The sequence below is a fragment of the Pagrus pagrus genome (genome assembly GCF_965226575.1).
Source record: "Pagrus pagrus genome assembly, chromosome: 10".
Lineage (NCBI taxonomy): Eukaryota > Metazoa > Chordata > Actinopteri > Spariformes > Sparidae > Pagrus > Pagrus pagrus.
The window spans coordinates 17329819-17349306 of record NC_140194.1 but is presented as its reverse complement, the minus strand read 5'-3'; the positions used below and the strand labels follow the sequence as shown (position 1 = coordinate 17349306).

The window sequence follows — 19488 nt, the reverse complement described above, 5'->3', positions numbered from 1 at the left end:
AAAGTAACTAAGTACAATCACTCAAGTGCTGTTCAACTGTGTGTTTCCTTTTAATCCTACTTTAAATCTACTACATTTCAGAGGCAAATATTGTACTTTTTCGTAGTAGTTAATCAGAAGATATAGTTCAATAATACAAAAATATATTCAACAAACACATTATGAGTAAAAGTAAAGATATTTAGTTAAAATATTACCTTGGTAAAAGTGAAAGACACCACCCATACACAAGAAAAGTCTTAAGTATTAGTTTTAATAGTTTTAAAGTATGAATTTTCATATCAAATGTACTTAAGTATCAAAAGTAATTTTCTTTCTTTTTTAAATTTAATAATGCAGTAACAAACAAGGTGTTGCCACTCCAGGAGAAAGACGGTGTATACAGAAAACAAAATATACTAAACAAACAAACAAACAAACAAAAGATCAAAATCATAAACAGAACAGAAAACAAACAAAGATCAGAAACTAAAACATCAGAAAGGTGAGTTCAAATAAACAATTATGTAAATTATGCATAATTAACATGTATGTATACTGTACATTATTGGTCAACAGATTATCAGTCTGGCTGATTATCACATCCAAAATCCTTCATTTTTCTGATGATCAGAACCAGTGTTTTTTTTAATCTGATTGCTGATAAAATAAATGTAATTAAAGGTGAGCTACTTAAGGCTCTGATAGCACACGTTATCTAATAAGTAAAGTTAGAATATGAATGTAGCACAGTGCTAAAATGGCTTGAACTCCAAATAAGTTGCATTCTACACTTTCTACCATGCAACTCATTAGCCCAGCAGAAATTGCCCAATTTATTTACGAATCATTTCTAAAACAATCTGCACAAAAGTGTTTGCAGATGATCAGTAATACTCAAAAGACATTAAATGTTTACTTTCATTGCATGACCACATTATCAGTCACTTGCCAACACTGCTGAAGGAGTATCTTTACTAAAATCCAGGACAATACAGGACAATTTCACGGTCACACCTTCTGAATAACACCCTGTGATGCATTCGGGTTGGAAAAATTTGGCCGTTTTCATCTTTGGCAGGCATCTGTTGGCACTGCGATGCTCTGATGATGTACAGTGCCATCTCTGTGAAGATAAGCTGCTGCTGAGCCCCTCGATACATTGATTTCCATGTACACAATGTAGGCTGAATACCCACTGTGTAAGTACAAAACCCCAAAACACACACTGAGACAGTTTCCCTTTTCCCTTCAGCCTCCCTCTCTCTTTCTTAAGTCTTCTTCAAAGCTGCCTGCCGCCACATCACCTGCTTCTCTATTCATCTTTCCATCTATCCATCCATAAACATTTAAGTAAGCTTGTGTGTTTGTGTGTGTGTGTGTGTGTGTGTGTGTGTGTGTGTGTGTGTGTGTGTGCACGCAGGCATGCATGTGTGTGTGTGTGTCTAAGCAGGCCTTTCCTGCTGTGTAATTGCAGGCTGCGTATCAGCCCATTGGTGTTGCCCTGTGTGGAGACTAAAAGATGTTGCTAATCCGCCAACAGAATACAGCAGGTCAAGCAGCCAGCAGCGGCTGAATTCAACCCCAGGACCACAGCCACAAATTAGGACAGGCTGACAAGGCCCCGCGGCATTCTGGGTATTGTTATGAGCTGCCAACGGGCCTCTAAAGCTTCTGGCCCTATGTGAAGAGACAGCCAAGTAAAGGTGAAGATTAATAGTGGCTTGGTGACCCGGGAGCAGGGCTGTATATCTATATCGCCACCAGACGCTCATCTATAGTGCATGTCCGTCAAGCACACACATACACAAACACACACACACACACACACAAACACACGCACACAAGCACACACCATTAATTTAAAATCCAGGACTGATCAAACAAAACCTGTGGAAGATTTTCTGACAAGTTTCTCCGTGCCAACTCTTCTCAACTTGCATGTAGCTGTGTTTTCCAAAATGAGGCAACCGTGCCCGAACGTGATGCAAGCAGCTGACAGCTAGCAGGACGAACCCAAATTCTGCCACTCCTCGCTGCTCTGCTGCCTGATGAATGATGGTCCTTTGTTGTGTTTCCCATAAAGGCTGCCGTGGCCATCCCTTTTCATAGGACCTGGCGAGCAAATGTGAGACGTGAATAGCATTAGTCCGAGTCAGTGCACCCATAGCGGTGTAGCCAGCCCTGAAAACACAGCCTGCTAGCCCTCCTCCCCAAGTTTTATGAGCCAAGATGATTGAAGGAGAAGAAAACTGTTCTGCCAATGGGAAAGGACAGGGAGGAGAGGAGCAAGGAGAAGAGGCGTCAGAGATGGATGGATGGACAGATAAAACAGAGACAGCAGCCGCTCGACAGAGGACTCACATCCCATGCAAGGAGGGACGTGAAGGGGAACAGGTTTGGTTCAGAGGGACTGAAAGGCATCCAGACAAAGGGAGAGAGGAGAAGAATGGAGGTGGAGGACTCTGGCTGTCAGGACTGGCGCTGGGATGGAGTTAGATCTCATTTCTCAAGTGTCATCGCACTATCTGTGTCTCCTCCTCTCTCCTCTCTGTCCAATTACTGCCACAATGAAGCAGGCCCCCTTCCTGCAGAGCTGCATATGGCTCTCCGGTTGTAAAGCCATCACTCCAGAGTGAAGCTATGCAGTTTTGAGAGGTACAGTATGTGTGAAACTCAAAGGGCCACAGTAGGTTGTTGTTCGACCGACCGTGAGCTGCTGCTCGGACAGCTTGTCTCGACATGATTTCCTTTGAATGCCGACATGCCACCAGCCTATCACGGACTATAAGCAGCTGTGTGGGATTAAATCATCTACTGTCAGCTTCAATATCAAGCTCAGAAATTATTATTCGGTTTCCTGCTGCGCCAACAGGCTCAATTTCCAACCTAATCGGCAGAATAAATGTCAGCTGAGTACATTTCTACAAAACCACAGCTGTATGTTTCTTTATGTTGCCACTTTTCTTTATTTTAGGCTCAATTTTCTATTTCTCTTTCTTCACTACTCTGTGCTCATGGTCTGCCTAGGGTTTAGGCACAGACACAACTTGATTAGGGTTCGGAAACATACCCAGTTTTGCAACCACAGAAAGGCTGGAGATAGTCAGCCTTCCCATGCGAACTGCTGTCACCCGGTTGGAAGGAAACTAACTTGTAGCCGTAAATTAAAGATCTGCTTAATTGTCCCGGTCTTTTAAGCACATTTCCTCAATCTATAGTTCTAATTTCTCAATGAAAACAGTTCACCATTTTGTCAAAACTCCGCAGATCTCTTGTAAAATGAGACACTGCACTTAAAACCATGCTCTCGTGTCAAAACTGACTCTTTCCAACCAACAATGACACACAGCTATCATATAGATGTCTCTGGCAAAGCATCATTTAAACACTGGTGTCATACGTTTAAAACATTTTCAAATGTATAAAAATGTGGAGAAATTGTTTCTATAACATTTTGTTTGTTTTGCAAAATATCTTGCAATTTTGTGGTACATGCAGTTTAAAGACTGTGGCCATCTTCTGCAGTTCTGTGAATATCTCGTATAAATGAATTGAATTTGTCTATCCAATGAGCTCCTTTAGATTTCGACGAAACTCACAAGCTACCTCCCCTGATTCATGAAGTAAACTTATAGTTGATGCTGCAGCATCATCAAGTCGAGTTCAAACCAAAGTTGCACAGATTTCTCTTCCTCTGCGTTATCGTCGTCGTCTTCTTCCTGCTTATACTTGCTCTCACTCTTCCTTTTCCTCCATTTTTCTCCCCAACAGTAGACGTCACCTAAGGCCTCTTTTGTGCTCTGACAGGTGATTAAAGTATTTTACCAACTGAATTTGAGGGAAGTAAGTGAAAATGTTTTCAGGTGCACCTGAAGTGAAAACAGTGGAATTGTACTTTGAGATTGGCAGTCTGAAGAGTTTTTATATATATATATATATATATATATATGTATATATATATATATGAGCTTCAAGTTTGCAGAATTGCTTGCACAGTTCCAGTTTTTGGAGAAAAACTATAATATTAAAACTAAAAACAAGTTTAAGTACCTTTACATGTCAGTTAGTTTGAAATTCCCCTGATATCTGTGTCATGAAGGCACTCAATAATCACATAGCATCAGTGGCTGCTCGCATCTGTTGTCTGTGTAGAAATGCAACGCACACACACACACACACACACACTCACCATATGTTGATGGTGATCTGTTGATGGTGCAGCTCAGGATCAATCACACAGGAATCTCTCTCAAGGACTCTCTGGCAGCTTTGAGTCCAGCTGACATGAATGAGCAGGTTGTTTGTTTAGTGTTGAGTTTGGTGAAAAAAAAAGGCTCCTTGACAAATTGACCTGTCACCACTACTTGAATAGTTTAATTAATTAGAAGCTATTAGCTATACTCTCTCAAGTCCATGGATATTTTGTAGCACAACATAAGCACAGTGGCTCTGAAAGTTCAGACAGACCAATAGTTCACAAAACAAAACAGCATTCAATCTTTGTTATTGTGTTTCTTGTAATGTCATTGTGTTTTCTGAAATGTCATCATGTTTCCTGTAATGGTGTGTGTTTCCTGAAATGTTTTGTTGTGAAATTTCATTGTGTTTTCTGTAATGTTGTGTTTTGACCTTCAGGGCCACAGTACAAAAGGTTATAAACTACTTATTAAGATAGCTTATAGGGTTTGAATGTATTGCTGTTTTAAATGATAGACTGGAGGGGACCAGCTGCTGTCATAGAGTACAATAATACCAACCTGATCCTGTAGACTTTTTCACAGCTGACATTTTGACTTGTCCTGAAAAGCACAGATGTGACAAATAACATTAACACAAGGATCCATCCTCTCCAAAGCAAACTGAACAAGACTTTTGCTTTTTCCCAAACTTTAGGCCACGTTTTTGTCGCATAAATTCCCGATCGAGAATCTTTTAACATGTGAAAACATTTTGATGCTCTTGTGGTGGAATGACAATGATGGAATTTAGAGCTGAATGGTGTCAAATCAATAGCATGACCTTTCACCTTTCAAGGCGGGAAAACTGACCGACCCTATAGAGGATCGACAGCCTGTAATCGATGTTCTTTACGCTGGAAAAAAATGTCCAACCCCGAGTCAATTAGTCGAGTTTTTGTCTTGAACGTCTTTTCGTTTTTCTTAACGTGAGCAAATCTGAGGCCAGAGCAGGAGAGAGGGGGATGCAGCCATTCTTTCCCACATCAATTAGCCCACATGTGTGTTCAGCATTAATTCAGCCAAAATATAAGGTGTAATTCAGGTTAAATTTGAGTTGTAATTTCTGTTTTTATCAACAATTCTCAAAAACTCAATGATCAAACAGTCAGTAAACATTTTAAAGAAAATATCTTTTGTCAATTTTGGAGCAAATGTCTTAAATTTGATGTTTTTTGCAGCGTGCATGCATCGATTCTTGCAAATTCTTGCAAAGCTACAGATCACTAATGAATCCTCTCAAATGCAAAAAGGCCTGAAAGCTACAAAAATCAAAAAACTCATTTTATGAAGCTCACAATATGATAAAATCTCTTTCTAATGAAGCATCATATACAGTAAATGACTGTTTATTTAATATGTACTGTCCTGCATTTATAATAATAGAAAAAGACAACAAATGGTAAAAAAGGATAGTTTTAGGCCACTTTCTCAATGTTCCAAACAAAAGTGTAAACCCCTGCGCCTCCGCCAGCTCTCCTCCACAGTAAGGGCTGTATGTTTGCAGCCCAGACGAGACATTAAGCCGCTCGCTCCATCACGTTGTGAAACATTGTAAAGGATCTGCTTTTTTCTTCTGGCCAGCGTTAAATCCGATCCCCTTGATGCGTGGGGAGAGCAAAGTGAATTAGAGATTGAGGTGGGAGGCTGATTAACCCCCTTCCCTCCTCCCCCCAACCTCCCTCCTCCTCCTCCTCCTCCTCCTCCTCTCTCCCCTTCTTCTCCAACCGCGACCAAAGTCGAGATGCAAAGAAAAGGAGGAGACAGAAAAGAAGATATTTGAAAAGCTGCCACGAGTTCCCTGTCACACCGCCTCCTGCGTGGATTGAGCCGTGCTCTTTGTTATCCACAGGCATGAATACTGAGTGGATGTAAAGAGAAAAAGAGCCATGAGAGGAGGAGGAAAAAAAGAAAGAAAAAAGAGAAACACACGGGCACGTCTGCATCGAGGAACCAAAAATAACTTGACCTACAAATGTTCGATAATGTGGCCACAGGGCCTGTTAGTTAGTTTTGTAATGCTCCTGTTGTGCTTCATGGTATTTACTGTCCCAGATGTCACAATGGGAATCTAAATATTTGCCAGTTTTATGAGTTTATCACACAAACAAGTCAGCTTAATTTACATTATAAGCCTGTAAGAAAACTTCTACTTCAAATCATTTCACTTCTGGTGCCTAATTTAATTATTTTATGACTAAATAAAAGAAATTCGCTCATTATGAACTTATAAGATGCTTTATTTCTACTTTAGGCCGTTTATTTCCTTGTTCGGCGACTTTAAACTCCTTTTTTGTTTTCGTTTTTTTGCACAAGGCTTTCACTGTCTCCGACAGTGCAACACGCCCAAACAACAGATCCTTCCTCCGGATACAATCACCTTTATGCAAACACGTGGGTCTCTGTCTGCCCACTTCAGCCGTGGAGTGTGAGGGTGGGGGTTGGGGGTGGGGTGGTTTGGGAGTAGCACAGGTGTCCAACAATCCGACAAACACCCTTTCAACCCCACCCACAAAACACCCTCTGCCTGTACGCACAGACACACACACACACACACACACACATGCTATTATGTCATTGACCTCGCTGAAAACAGAAGATCCCAGGGCGCAAGAAAAGACAGAAACAAACAGGACTCATTTAAGAAGTCTTAAATTGCGCACGAATCGAAATGTTTCATTATTAATTGTGGAATAAATGCCAGAAAGGCGTCCGAAGAGAGATGAAAGAGGCATTTTGGTGCGTAAAGCAGCTCAGCAGGCCCGTGCGTAATGAGGTTAATACACCCACGTTAACATCATTTAGTTTGTGTTTGATATTCTGTTTCTTCACATCATTACAAGGCGGAATAATTTGCTTCATCGCGTCTCGATTCACGTTTTTAACTCACCGTCATTTGAGAAATTGCGTGAGATGGCTCGCGGGAATCTGATTTCCTCATCTGATTGGAATAAAATCAAATGTTAAGACTATTAATGAGACAAACACAGCTGCAGGATTCTATCATGCGCGCTGTTTAATTAACAATTTCTAGATTGTTTTGGTCCGCACCTCCTAAACCCACTCAGACCTGAATTCAGGCCTCCATTTGTCACACTATAGGTTAAAAAAAAAGAAGTCTTTTTGGGGGGAGGGGGGTAAAGGGGGTCAGGGAGCTTTAACTCGGTGACAAAGCCTCATTTGCAGGTCAATGCGATGGCACACTCGCCTCTCCTCTCCATCCAGCTCGCCTTTGTTCCCTGTCGCCTGCGCCGGTGCCAGATGGTCATGGAAAATGCTAATTCCCCTTGGCTGATTTTCCTCCTTTCTATATTTAATTGCAGTCTTTGCAGACTGTCCCGTTAATTGTGTGTTCTGAGAGGAAAATGTGATTTACGGGTTGTTGTATTTTTTTCTTTCTGTCTGAAATTATATTTTTTAGTTGATACATTTGCGCGGAGCCTCAGAGCCACCGTACGCGCCAGAGGGCTGCTGCTAAATCATTTGCCACTTCAGACCCATAAAGGAGCGATATTTCGGAGGAGCTGGTGACGCATTTCGCTGAGGACTGACGAGATTTTATTAGCAGTCGATGTGATTAATTACGAAGGAGAGATTTAACTCACACAGAGGACGCATTGTGTCCGGACGCGCTCTTTTTAAGATTAATTTTAAAGATCCATCGCGTTAATTTCACTTTAACCATCTCTTCTTTTCATTACGCCGAACAGCTCCTTCAGATCATCATTTATTCGTTCATTTGTGTCGATCCAAACACAAACAAACCAAAAACAGTTTGCGTCTTTGTTTCAGTTTGTGCACACATTTTTTGATAATGGAATAAATGCGGGTTACAATTTGCAAAATTGATTTAAACGTTATCTAATTCAAAGGACTGAAGGCCTGTTCATAATGCCCCGAGGGCATATTTATAACCAAATTGATGTTTTCCATGTTGATCTCAGACTTAAAGGTCAAATCCATTTTTATTCTCACGGAATATAACAGAGCGCAGCAGGCTCGTGATAGATATATGCTACAGTACATCACACTGGATGTGATTAAAGCAAATAACATTTGGTTTTGATGATGACCGAGACAAATATAACCCCAGGATGTGGGAGACTGAATGCGGCTGATTCTCTCCATCAGCAGCTGGTTGTTTAATCATATTCTATTGTAGCGGGCTTGTTAATGAGGTCTGTATGTTAGCTGTCATCTCTTTCCTATATCCATCATGCATGCACACAACAGGGCTGGATTGAGTTATAATTGTCATACAGCATATTCTACAGTATGGAGCCTGATTTAACTGGAAAAACACATCCGGTCACGACATGTTAAGGCCTTACATCGTCTCATTATCTGTGAGAATTAATATACATTGATGATTCACTGTTTAAGCTCTGACTAGATGTTTCTGTTTAATTAAAAGAGGCGCTCGCTGAGTTGAATTTCAGGCCTTAACCTTTGACCTTTCCCGCAGTGGCTCAACTCCAACACCCTTTAGAGAAAACGAATGTGATTTTAAGTTCTATTTATGTGGACAAATGTTATATAGTTGCACAGCTGTAGAGACAAATAAAGGAAGATGACCCCTTTAACTCTGAGGGGGGACCTGAGCCCTTGAATGTGTCCAGTCTCCAACATAGAGGGGACTTCATTAAAGTAACACATGAACAGCTGTTGTCTTTAACATGTAAACTATTGAGATTTTAAAACTACACTGAATGGCCCCGCAGCTCCCCGTGGGCATATGGGCGTTAATTAGCTGGATATAGCCATAGATTAATTATAATATTTTTTTCGCCCATCCGTATCAATAGAGCAGCCAGACAAAGTGTCTTTTGTTCTCTGATGCAGGACATTCTGTGGCTGACTGAATGGGTCTTGGCTATGTCTACATGGATTTGCCATATGGCAACAAAAAGGAAAGAATGGAGCCGGAGAGCGCTTTGTGTTGGAAATCAGAACAAGCCCGTCAGAGCTTATGGCTGCACGGAGCTGACAAAGTCACTCTGGCCATCAAAAGTCTCCATTTTCATCAAAACATTTCATGTCAAGGCAGTCGAGGCAGCTCGAGCAAACGGGGAAACCTACGGAGGAATTATGAAATGCGCCTTTGTTTTTTCTGCGCTTGTGCGTCTGAGGGCGCAGCGCACGCAGGGCCCGGCGCGCACTGCTGCGTTTGGCTTCTTTCAATTAAGGGTAAACTTGCAAGTATGACCTGCTGAATGGTTTGTTTCAATAGACGAGGACAATTACAAAGACTAGTAGTTTTCTTTTTCCAGCTCTGGCAGGTGGCCTCCACGCCCGGTGTATCCACGGCGGGGTAAACAGTGTGTGTGAGTGGGTCTTTAGAGGGCTTGTTGAGTGCGGGTGGATGTGGGGGTGTCTTCGTGGCGGACAAAGCGGAGATCCAAAGGCAGCTGCTGCTTCTTTAGAGGGGCGAAAGGGCCTTTAAATCCCAGCCTATATCCCGCAGCTGCCATGCTGCCCAAGGCTGCACGTCTGAATGCGTTTTTCCCCCCGCAAGGTATATGAGCCCACAGATACAGGCGGAGCTCAGAGAGGAGTAATGTACCTGCGTCCCAGGGGGAGAGTCATAAATGTCTGATAACGCTGCGTGGACTCTCTCTGGAGTTTTATTGTGCTTTCTTGTGCGAAGCAGAATAAATCATCTCTTAAAATTAGACCTGATGTGGTCAGCTTTCATTAGAGGCACAATCAGGCGTTTGTTCCTTCTCTGTTTCTAAATAAAAACACGATGACAGAAACCAGAGAACACGAAGACGTCAAAGCCTTCTTGTCTCAGTTTCAGAACTAATTTAACCGGCAGCTAGTTTCAAAACACCCTGAGCCAAACGAGCAAACCGGACAGAAACACACCGACAGAGCTGCGTAAAGTTGAGGTGAAAAATATTTTTTATTCTCATCTTTTGCAAGACATAATTAGGGCACTTGTATGAAAACACAAAAAAATACGGCTCAGAAACACAAAGAAACCTATTTTTTTTTCCAAGTGTGCACTACTGTGGGGAAGCTACATGATTGCAAAACATCACAATAACAAAAGGGAAATAATAAAATAAAATAAAATAAAATAGAAATAAAATAAAAATATGCCCTTTGGCTAAATCAACAAGGCATTTAACAAATATAAAGAAACATAAATAAATTATAAGTTAGAATAGTCTTAAAAATATACATTTACAGAAAAAACTGAACAGAAATAAACATTTATAAGCTACTGTCTCTATAAAGCTGTACACTTTTGGCCAGTGTAGACAATTCTTTTAAAGTAATTTAGGATTGCACAGATGTTAAAACATTTAACACTGTCGAGTGGCTGTATGCAAAAGCAACAATGAATGCTACATTTGTACTGGATAGAAGTCATTCGGCGACATTTCCTCTCTTTCCGCTTCCCTTCCCCCCCAAACCGTTTCAGTCCTGAGAGTCTGGTCCGGAGTTCAGGCCGCGCTCCGCCGAGGCGCACCGAGCCGAAGCGGCCGGCCGGTCGGGCTCCTCTCTCCCACACCGTCCCTTGTTTTGTCTTCTCCGGCGTTGAAGTCGAAGGGGTGGGGAGAAACATCCTCCTCCCCTTGTTCCTCCAAAAAATTGCGCAGGCAAATAGTGCAAAAAAAAAAAAAAACAAGAACACCTGAGGAAGAGAAATAAAACACGATCAGTTTCACGATCGGTGCGGTCATTCCGGAGAAAGACGCGAGTCTGCTTTCCGAGGAGATGTAACCTCGGCAGCAGGCGTCACCCTTTACCCATGCCTTTTCCCGCCACATCGTGACGCACATTCCCCTCCCCCAACCAGCAGTGTTACTACAGCGACTACTATCACTACTACTGCGATTTCACCACCACCACCACCAACAACAACTCTCCCCACCCCCCTCCCAGATAAGACTGCCTGCGCTCTTTTGGCTCACGTAACCTTTAATAAATAAGGCAGGAAAAACAGAGCAGAAATAACACATTGTGACGCGGCCACGAAGCTAAAAACAACTAATGATAATTAACGGGCTGACTAAAACGGAGTATAACGAAACAAAACAGTCATTTTAAAGATTTTTAAACAATTTCAGGGGTTAAGAAAATACGAGAAATCTTCATACCTTCAACGGATCCTCTTTCGTGGAGTAAGCTCCACTGTGATTGGAGACTTCGATTGATGGCAAGGGCTCACATCGAGAGATTTTCTATCAGCAGCCCTCTTTCGTTTCACGAAGAAGTCTGAGGGAAAGGAAAGAGAGAAAAAAAAATACAGTTAGGACACATCGATCCGCTTGAGCTGAAATTACGCACAGGAAAGACGGGAGTGAAGTCGGATGCAGTGCGCAGCCACACGAGCACACCGCGTGATTTAAGGTGTTTTTATTTACCTGTGATGTGTGTGTTGTTGTCAGTGGTGGCCGCCCTCCTGCGTTTAACACACGGGACCTGTCTGTGACTCTGCTTCCCTGAGTTGAGCTTGTCTGTGCGGTTCTCCTGGTTGACCTCCACCGGAGAGGGAGTGCTGCTGCTCTCGGGCAGGGCCAAGCGCTCCTGTACATCCATGAGAGGGGTCTCCGGGAGGGCAGAGGCCGGGGAGGGCGTCTGCTTGACGGGCGTCGCAGGCGCACTGGTCCTGTCGTTCTGTACAGAGTCCTGATACAACACCGGGGTCTTGTCCACGGGGACCTCCTCCCATTCGTAATCCCCATCCAGCGGGGTGTTGGCCTCGAAATTAAAGTTCCATCTCTGCTGGTCCCGCTCGGAAATCTCCCGCAGCTTGGCTTTCATCTCCCGGCTCAGCTCTTCGTGATCCACCGGTCCAAAGAGGTTGCGGCAGACGCTGGTGCGCCTGTGGAGAGGGAAGGTCCTCCTGGCCACCAGCCTCTCCAGCGCGCTGCACGATAACTGGACGTTGGACATCTCCAAAATCTCTCAGCCAAAGCTCCAAAATTTGGCTAAATAAATCCCTGATAAGCGCGTATCAGTTGGTGTTGTTGTTGTTGTGCGTAAAGTGAGCGTGTGTGTTTCTTCCTCCTCTCTCGTCCGTCTCTCGTCTCCACACGGTTCTGTTTAAATGTACCTTCGTAGTGAGACGTGCCGTATATAACCTCCCAACAACTCGTCGGTCACCGCAGCCACCTCGAGCGCTTTTCTCATTGGTTGCTTTAAGTCCGACCCTCTGCAAAAAAAAAAAAAAAACACGCACAACCCCCTTCCTGATTTCCCATCGGCCCCCGGTGCCCATTTGGCTGTGCAACGAGCAAAGCGCAGCGTTTTGATTTCCAGCGTCAGAACCCTGTGACAACAGTGAGCGGACTTTCCCGATGTCAGACTGTCGAAGCTGCACATTTAAGTCGTCTTTTGGTTTTTAGACGAGCCGTTGATGGCTGTGTGTCTATTATCGGACACCTCTTTTATTTCCCTTCTTTCTCCGTTGCTGTTCTGTGCGTCCGATAATGGGCTAAACGGATCGATCGTTTCATATTACATGGAAACACTCGATTTTACAATCATATTTATCCGTTTGTTCGTTTAATGTGATGATAGAGAGGACGCGCAATCTCGCTGGTTAAATTCTCTGTCCGATGTTTGACCCCCCCCTTCCACACAATACGTGCGCCCTCCTGCCCCCAACACACACTCCCTTCTTTCCTCCCTCACCACAACAACACCACGTACGAGCTCCTCAGGTCACAGCGTATCTTCATCTGCGCTCAGAGAGCCGCTTTGGTTTTACGCACATGAACAAAGTAAAGAGCAGGAGGCTGGAGGAAGGCACGGTCAGAGATATGAATTGTTTTGCGCACAGCTGAGCAGTTTTCACCTCCATAAAGACACTTTTCTCAACTTTTTTCCCCCTGTCTGATTGCACCTCTTTCATGCTGTTAAGAGATTACCGTAATCCAGCTAAGCAGTGAATTACAACCTTTACTTTTCAACGCTGGCAAACAAACAAAACCACCGCACAAAGGGTCAAAAACTATCAGCAAGTATCAGTTTCAGATTCGATTAAGGAAGGTGTCCAGTTTCAGTACGGAGGAGTAATAAATCACTGCAGCCGCGACACAAACAGGCTGTCACCGCTGCTGTGTGTGCGTGTGGTGGCTTGGAGGATAATTATTGGTTGGAATAAGCAGCATTGGCTATTCATTACTGGACAGTAGATACCATTATTTAGCAAATCTGAAATCTAGATGTACATTCACTTTTGTGGGTAATACTTTAACTATCCTTAATATCAGAACAATACCATTACTGACTCTGAGTGTTTAAGTGCCTGCGGAGTCTCCAGTCTGCGGTCCTCCCATCCAGTCAGGAGGGGCAGCCAACGCCTTTCTGCTGGATAATAGGTGCACAGCGACCCCTAGTGGCTTTAAACTGGTACTGCAGCACAAAAGTGTTAAAGGTGTTGGGAAATGCAGCAAAAGTACAGTTCTGTACTTACTCTACATTTATTTGTTAACTTTAGTTACTAGTTACTTTGCAGATTTCATGCAGAGATCAAACTAGTGAATTTTTAAATTATTTTTTTGTGGCATCCAAATGTATCTTTTTTGTCATAATGGGATTATATATATATTTAATTGTAATTTCTTTTCCTGGCAGAAATTGGCTTCCATACATGTGAGCGTGATGTAGCTTATGTAGTATTTGACACGTGAGAGTTGCTTGACGGGAATGAACATGAGTCAGGCTGTCAGGATGCCTTCATGAGTCACCTGTCCCACCAAAGGTCAGGTGATGTCCCTTGAGACCTGGTGATGTTCTACCACTGGGGTAGGACATGTGATTCAGCTGCAGTGTTGCTACAAACAAATCTACACAATCCTATCATCATTATTTGGTGGTGAGCAGCACCTGATCACACCATGAAATTACTTATGTCTGATCATCTTTAACCTGATCAATAATGGATTATCTGATGTGATTTTTTAAAACATTTTCCAGATAAATTTAAAGCTTGTTTGTTGCTGTTCATTTAATGATAAAAATGAAAGGATCACACTGTCGTTTGTTAAGTTGTGTGATAATACCCACTAATGAAATGTTACTCTGTAGGCCTATATTTACTCAAGTACTCTGCCTAAATACAATTTTGAGCTACTTTGGTATTTCCATTTTCCATTTTAAATTTCCACTCCACTAGGAGGGGGATATTTGACTTTTTACTCTTTTTACATTTATTTGATTTATTTATAACTTAAGTAACACGTTACACTGCAGATTACATGCTGCATCAGAGCCAAAGTAGCACATTTTTTAATTAATTTATTTTCAAAACAATCAGATAAAAAAAAAAAAAAAAACATTTCGACATGATATCCTTTTTTTTTTTCTCAAGTATGACTTTTACAACACTGGTGATACCACTGCCTGATGATGGCTGTCATCCGTTTGACTCTGATGTTAAACTGCTTGTTGTTTAAGCAGGCAGAACTCTCTACGTGTTGTTTGTTGGCTCCCTCTAGTGGTACTAGAATACTACTACTACTTATTTAAATGTGGCCTAATTTTAAGCAGCATGTGTATGCAAAGAGAGCCATTTGTATCTCATAAATTAAGGAATAAAATATCCACATGTATCTTGGTGTAATCAGTGCATAAACACTGAGTGGATTAGAGACAACAATGATTAACAAAACCTCGCTTCATCAGTCTTGATCATCGCTGTTCTTTTGTTTGGATATGAAACTGCCCCTGAACTTCAACTTATCTCACCCATCAGATTTTATAACTCAGTTTCAGACATGGTCACAGATCGACTTTGAGAAGTTAGAGACAAACTCTTGTAGCCTACCTCAGGCGTACTTTCAAACAGATATTATCTGCTAAAGCCATGAAAATTCGAAGCGAAAGTCTGCTTTCTTTATTATTCAAAGGGGGGATAATCTCACAGCTTTCATCTGGGCAGCAGGAGCAGTCAGTTGACGAGTGTGATGTCCTCCGACCTGTTTCTCTCTGACAAATGAAGCAGTATGATTCTTTAATCTTTACACACACACACACGTATGTATACACACATACCTCCACTGGCTTAACTTGCTCTTTGAGAGGAATGCAAACACCCCACGGGCTGAATGCGCGAAAAAGACCAGGGCCCTCTTGACTTTAATGTTTAAAGACCAAAAACAGGTTTTATGTCAGAAAGTCTTAGTGTGCAGCAGCTACTCAAAGACCCAAGAGAAATGTTATATGTAATGTTAAATAAAATTCAAATAAACACTTTTGGTGAAACTCAGTTGCACTTTTTGGATCAAATTGTACTTCATTTTATTCAATTGGATGCTTCATTTCCAATACTTTTGCATTAGAGTATAGTTTATATGATTCTGAAAAAAGGAATGACTAATGATTATGCACATTATTCTCTCTAAGACTCTACAAGCAGAGAAAAGTAAGATCTTCAACCATTTAAAGGAGAAGTTCACCCAAAAGTGTAAAATCCCTCATTTTCTTCTCACCTTCATGCCAATGGAAAGTCGGGTAACATTTTGTTTATACAGAAAACATCTCTGGAGCTTCACAGTAAAACAGGGTTGCAGCATGCTCCAAAACAACTAAAGAAGATGGGGACTTGTTTTAAAAATTAAAAAAACAACTGAAAAAAGTGTAATAGCTCCATACAGCACATACTTAGTAATTCAAGTTGATAAATTGATTTGAAAAGATGCTATTTACACCTTTTTTAAAGCCAAAATCTCTACTGAAGTGTTTGCATTCACCCCCTATAAATGGATGCACAAGATCAACAGGGTGTAAATATTGTCTTTTCAAAACAGTTTGGGACCTCGGGACTCCCAGAGACTTGGATTTTGTGGACCAGTTGTATGGAGCCATTTTTGTCATTATGTTTTAGTGTTGCTGCTGTGGCTGGACGTTGTTTTTTACCTGTACATGAATTCACTAAAAGGCCATTTTGAAGGTGTTGCTATACCCCCATCCCCCACCTGGATCACACCTGAACAAGCTTATCCTTTTGTTGTAGCTGAGTGGCTGCGGGCGTCGCCACAGGGCCCTTTAGGAAGAGGATAAATGGTTATTTGATCCCACAACCGTATGTGACACCTATAAAACCATTTTCTCTGCATGCTGCCTTTATGATTGAAGTTGGCAGTCGTTTGACACGCCCGGCTGGAGTGATTTCCTCGACGACTTGCCACTGTTTCCTTACCTAATGATCCACTCCACCAAATTATGTATGCTTATCTGTAAGCTCGTCAGAAAAAACAAATTGGGGATCGTTTCATCACATTTTCCCGTGGGATGAAACATTAGTCCTGCAGAAACAGAAAGAAAAATAATGAGTTTACATTCTAATCTCACTTAATTATAGAACACAATATCTGATTGTGACTTAATCAATATTTTTAAAATGACCGTGCATTCATGTCTGTTGTAGAAGTACTCAGATCGTGTACTTAAAAGTAGTAATACCCCAGTGGAGAAATACTCTGTTACAAGTAAAAGTCATGCATTTCAATCTTAACTTATTGATGCTTTAATGTGTTCATCACTTTAATGTTAAAGCTTGTAAAGGAGGTTTAATTAGCTTATTTATTTGGTGAATTTCAGAGATCAATAAAGTTTTATCTTAATTTAAAATATTTCATCAATATGTTTGTGTTTATTTTGTGCTGTACTATTAAACGTCTGCAAACAATATTTGCCTCTGAATCATAGTGGATATAAGTATAAGTATAAAGCAGCAGCAAATTGAAACACTCAAGGTAAGTACAAGCCCCTCAAAAAGGTACTTAATGACAGTTACTTAATGAGTAAATGTACTTAGTTACTTTCCACCACTGTCAGCATCTATTGATACAGACAGTGGTTAGTAGTTACACAAGAACAGAAAAGGCCTATTCCAAAAGCTATTGTTGGCCCTCACAAAACTCCAGTATGTAATAAACATAGCATATTATGCCCTCACTTTTCTCAAAAGAAAAAAACAGGAAGGTGGAGTTTTAGCCAAAACATGTTACGAAATGCTCTCACTTGTTTTTCATTTTACAGTTGCTGACTGAGTAGTTAAAAATAGCTCTGTAATGTTTTCGCAATACTTTAGCAGAAGCAAAGACCTAAATGGAAATAAATCATGAAAAGCGAGCTGCTTGCACCTAACTTGAAGATAAGATTTCATAGCTGTTTGCTTTGTCTTACTGTCCCTTGAACTACATTTGAACTCTGTACCTCTCCAGCACTTTAGCTGCACCTTTTGCATTGCTGATAGATCTGTAATTTTTTACATTTCCTTGGATATTTAAAGAGCTTATTGTTACGCTCTGAATAGGAAAGAGAATGTCAGTATATTAAAAGAATATTCTTTTGTTCAGACACAATAAATGTCTTCAAAGGAGCAGCAACACTCAAGGGTTTTTGCCTTTGACTGCATGGCATATAAAACAATTCGCATTCAAACATAATAAACTGTGTTGAGACAAATACTTAAAGCCCAGGGCTACTCCTGCCATTCATTTACCCTTGAAATAACAAAACCTCTGTCCTTGCAGTTTATGACTTACAGAGGCTGTTATGGTTCTCAGGCCTCAGTGTTCCTCATCCATCCTGCAGAGAATGTTGCCTTTGGCTGTAGGTACTGCAGTATCAATCATTTTACACACACACACACACACACACACACACACACACACACACACACACACAGGCACAGGCACACAACAACAGGTTTTTCTCCGTCTTTCTTTGTCTTTTCACAAAATAAACTCAAAAGGTAAGCTAATCATGGTGCAATGTGCAAACATATGGAAGACTATTCCTGTCGTTTGAAGAAAAGTATATGGTAATGGTATGTCATAATGATGAGATGAAAAGTAAAAATTAGCCTATTTGATTAAAAGTCATAATTATGTGATCACAAAGACCAAATTATGAGATAAAAAAGTAAAATCCCAGTGATCAAAACTTAACCTCTCTTTACCTTTGGCCTAGAGTCCTCAGCGAGAGATAGAGGTGGTTTTGCCATGTGTTGTCAGCTGAGGGATTTTCCTAGCTGGAAAATGAAGTCTCGAGGAGAGTCGTATGAATGGATCTTTTCACAAGTCAAAATTGGTTATAGCAAAGGTTATTATTGACCAACAGTGACTGCACTGCTGTTGTGGTTCGCTCTTGAAAACTTCTCTCACAGTTGTTGAAGAAGAAAAAGTGGCCTTGAGGCTTAAGCTGTTGGCGGTGAGTTTTCACCAGAGATGAGATCTTCTGCAGCTTACATAAAAATAAACCTTTCTGGATTTATTGCAGTGAAGTGAATAAATGACAAAACTGTGCTATAAACATGATGTTTCAGGACAGAAAATTGACCTTTGTAAAGAGTTTTATATTTACTAACCTACCAATAGCTTTATAAATGCCCATGCTGCTTTGTTGATCAGTAATCATTAGGGCTTACAGTAATAAGAACATTTGGGTTGCCAGGTTGTGAAAAATTGGATGGTACTTATGGTGCGCAAAGCATGACACTTGCTTTTAGATTTTTAATTAATTGGGAAGCAAACTGTATTCATTCATAATTAGAAAGTAGAAAAGCCCTGAAGTGTTTTCCCAACATTTATAACGACTCTCTACAACTTGGCAACTTCTAATCAATGCTTATAACTGATCTATGAAGTGTCTGTAAGCAATTCCATACATTAATACATTTATTGTGAAAGCTGTTTTTATTATTCAGCATAATGTGACTTTTTTCCTACAGCAAATCTGTGACAGTGTGCTCATCATCATCATCATCATCATAATAATTTAATAAAAATAATAATTATAGGATTTATTTGGTCATTTTTAAAATTAGACAGAAATGTTCTTACAGAATAATTTCTTTGATTTTTTAATTCAATTCTTCTCTTATTTTGCTCATTGCTTTCATTATGGCTAATGACATCTGAGGCGTGGGCTAGACGGAAGTGACGACACACAAATTACCAAAACATTTTGTAAGGAAACCGTGCTTGGTAGCACGTCTTTTCTAGACGTTTTGCCCGTTAAACTCCGCCACGTGGTGGAGTCACTTGCATGTTCCCTGTTGTTACTGTGACATTTCAAAACTTGAACTCATCAAACGTAACAAAGAAAGCGCTAAAACGGATGATCCTCAGCTAAACCCGCCAGATCGCTCAGGCTGGCGACGTCACAAAATCACGTAAAGTAGCGGAAGTCGCATTTCCGAGTTGCATATTTCGATTTCAAAATAAAGCAATTGTAACGCGTGACTGCGAGGGCGTCCTTTATTGCGAAGAGAATTGTAACGGATGCAGTGCTGTTGCCTGTG

At 41.2% G+C, this 19488-nt stretch overlaps 1 protein-coding gene across 1 annotated transcript; it reads right to left on the bottom strand.

The window, feature by feature from the left end:
- Positions 1 to 10098: 10098 nt before the first annotated feature.
- On the bottom strand, positions 10099 to 12291 carry cdkn1cb (cyclin dependent kinase inhibitor 1Cb). Its single transcript, XM_084363826.1, has 3 exons — positions 11594 to 12291; positions 11327 to 11444; positions 10099 to 10860 (listed from the first exon to the last, which is right to left on the bottom strand). Exons 1-2 carry the CDS (start codon positions 12123 to 12125, stop codon positions 11329 to 11331), a joined length of 648 nt encoding a protein of 215 aa, XP_084219952.1. The 5' UTR covers positions 12126 to 12291; the 3' UTR covers positions 10099 to 10860; positions 11327 to 11328.
- Positions 12292 to 19488: the final 7197 nt, after the last annotated feature.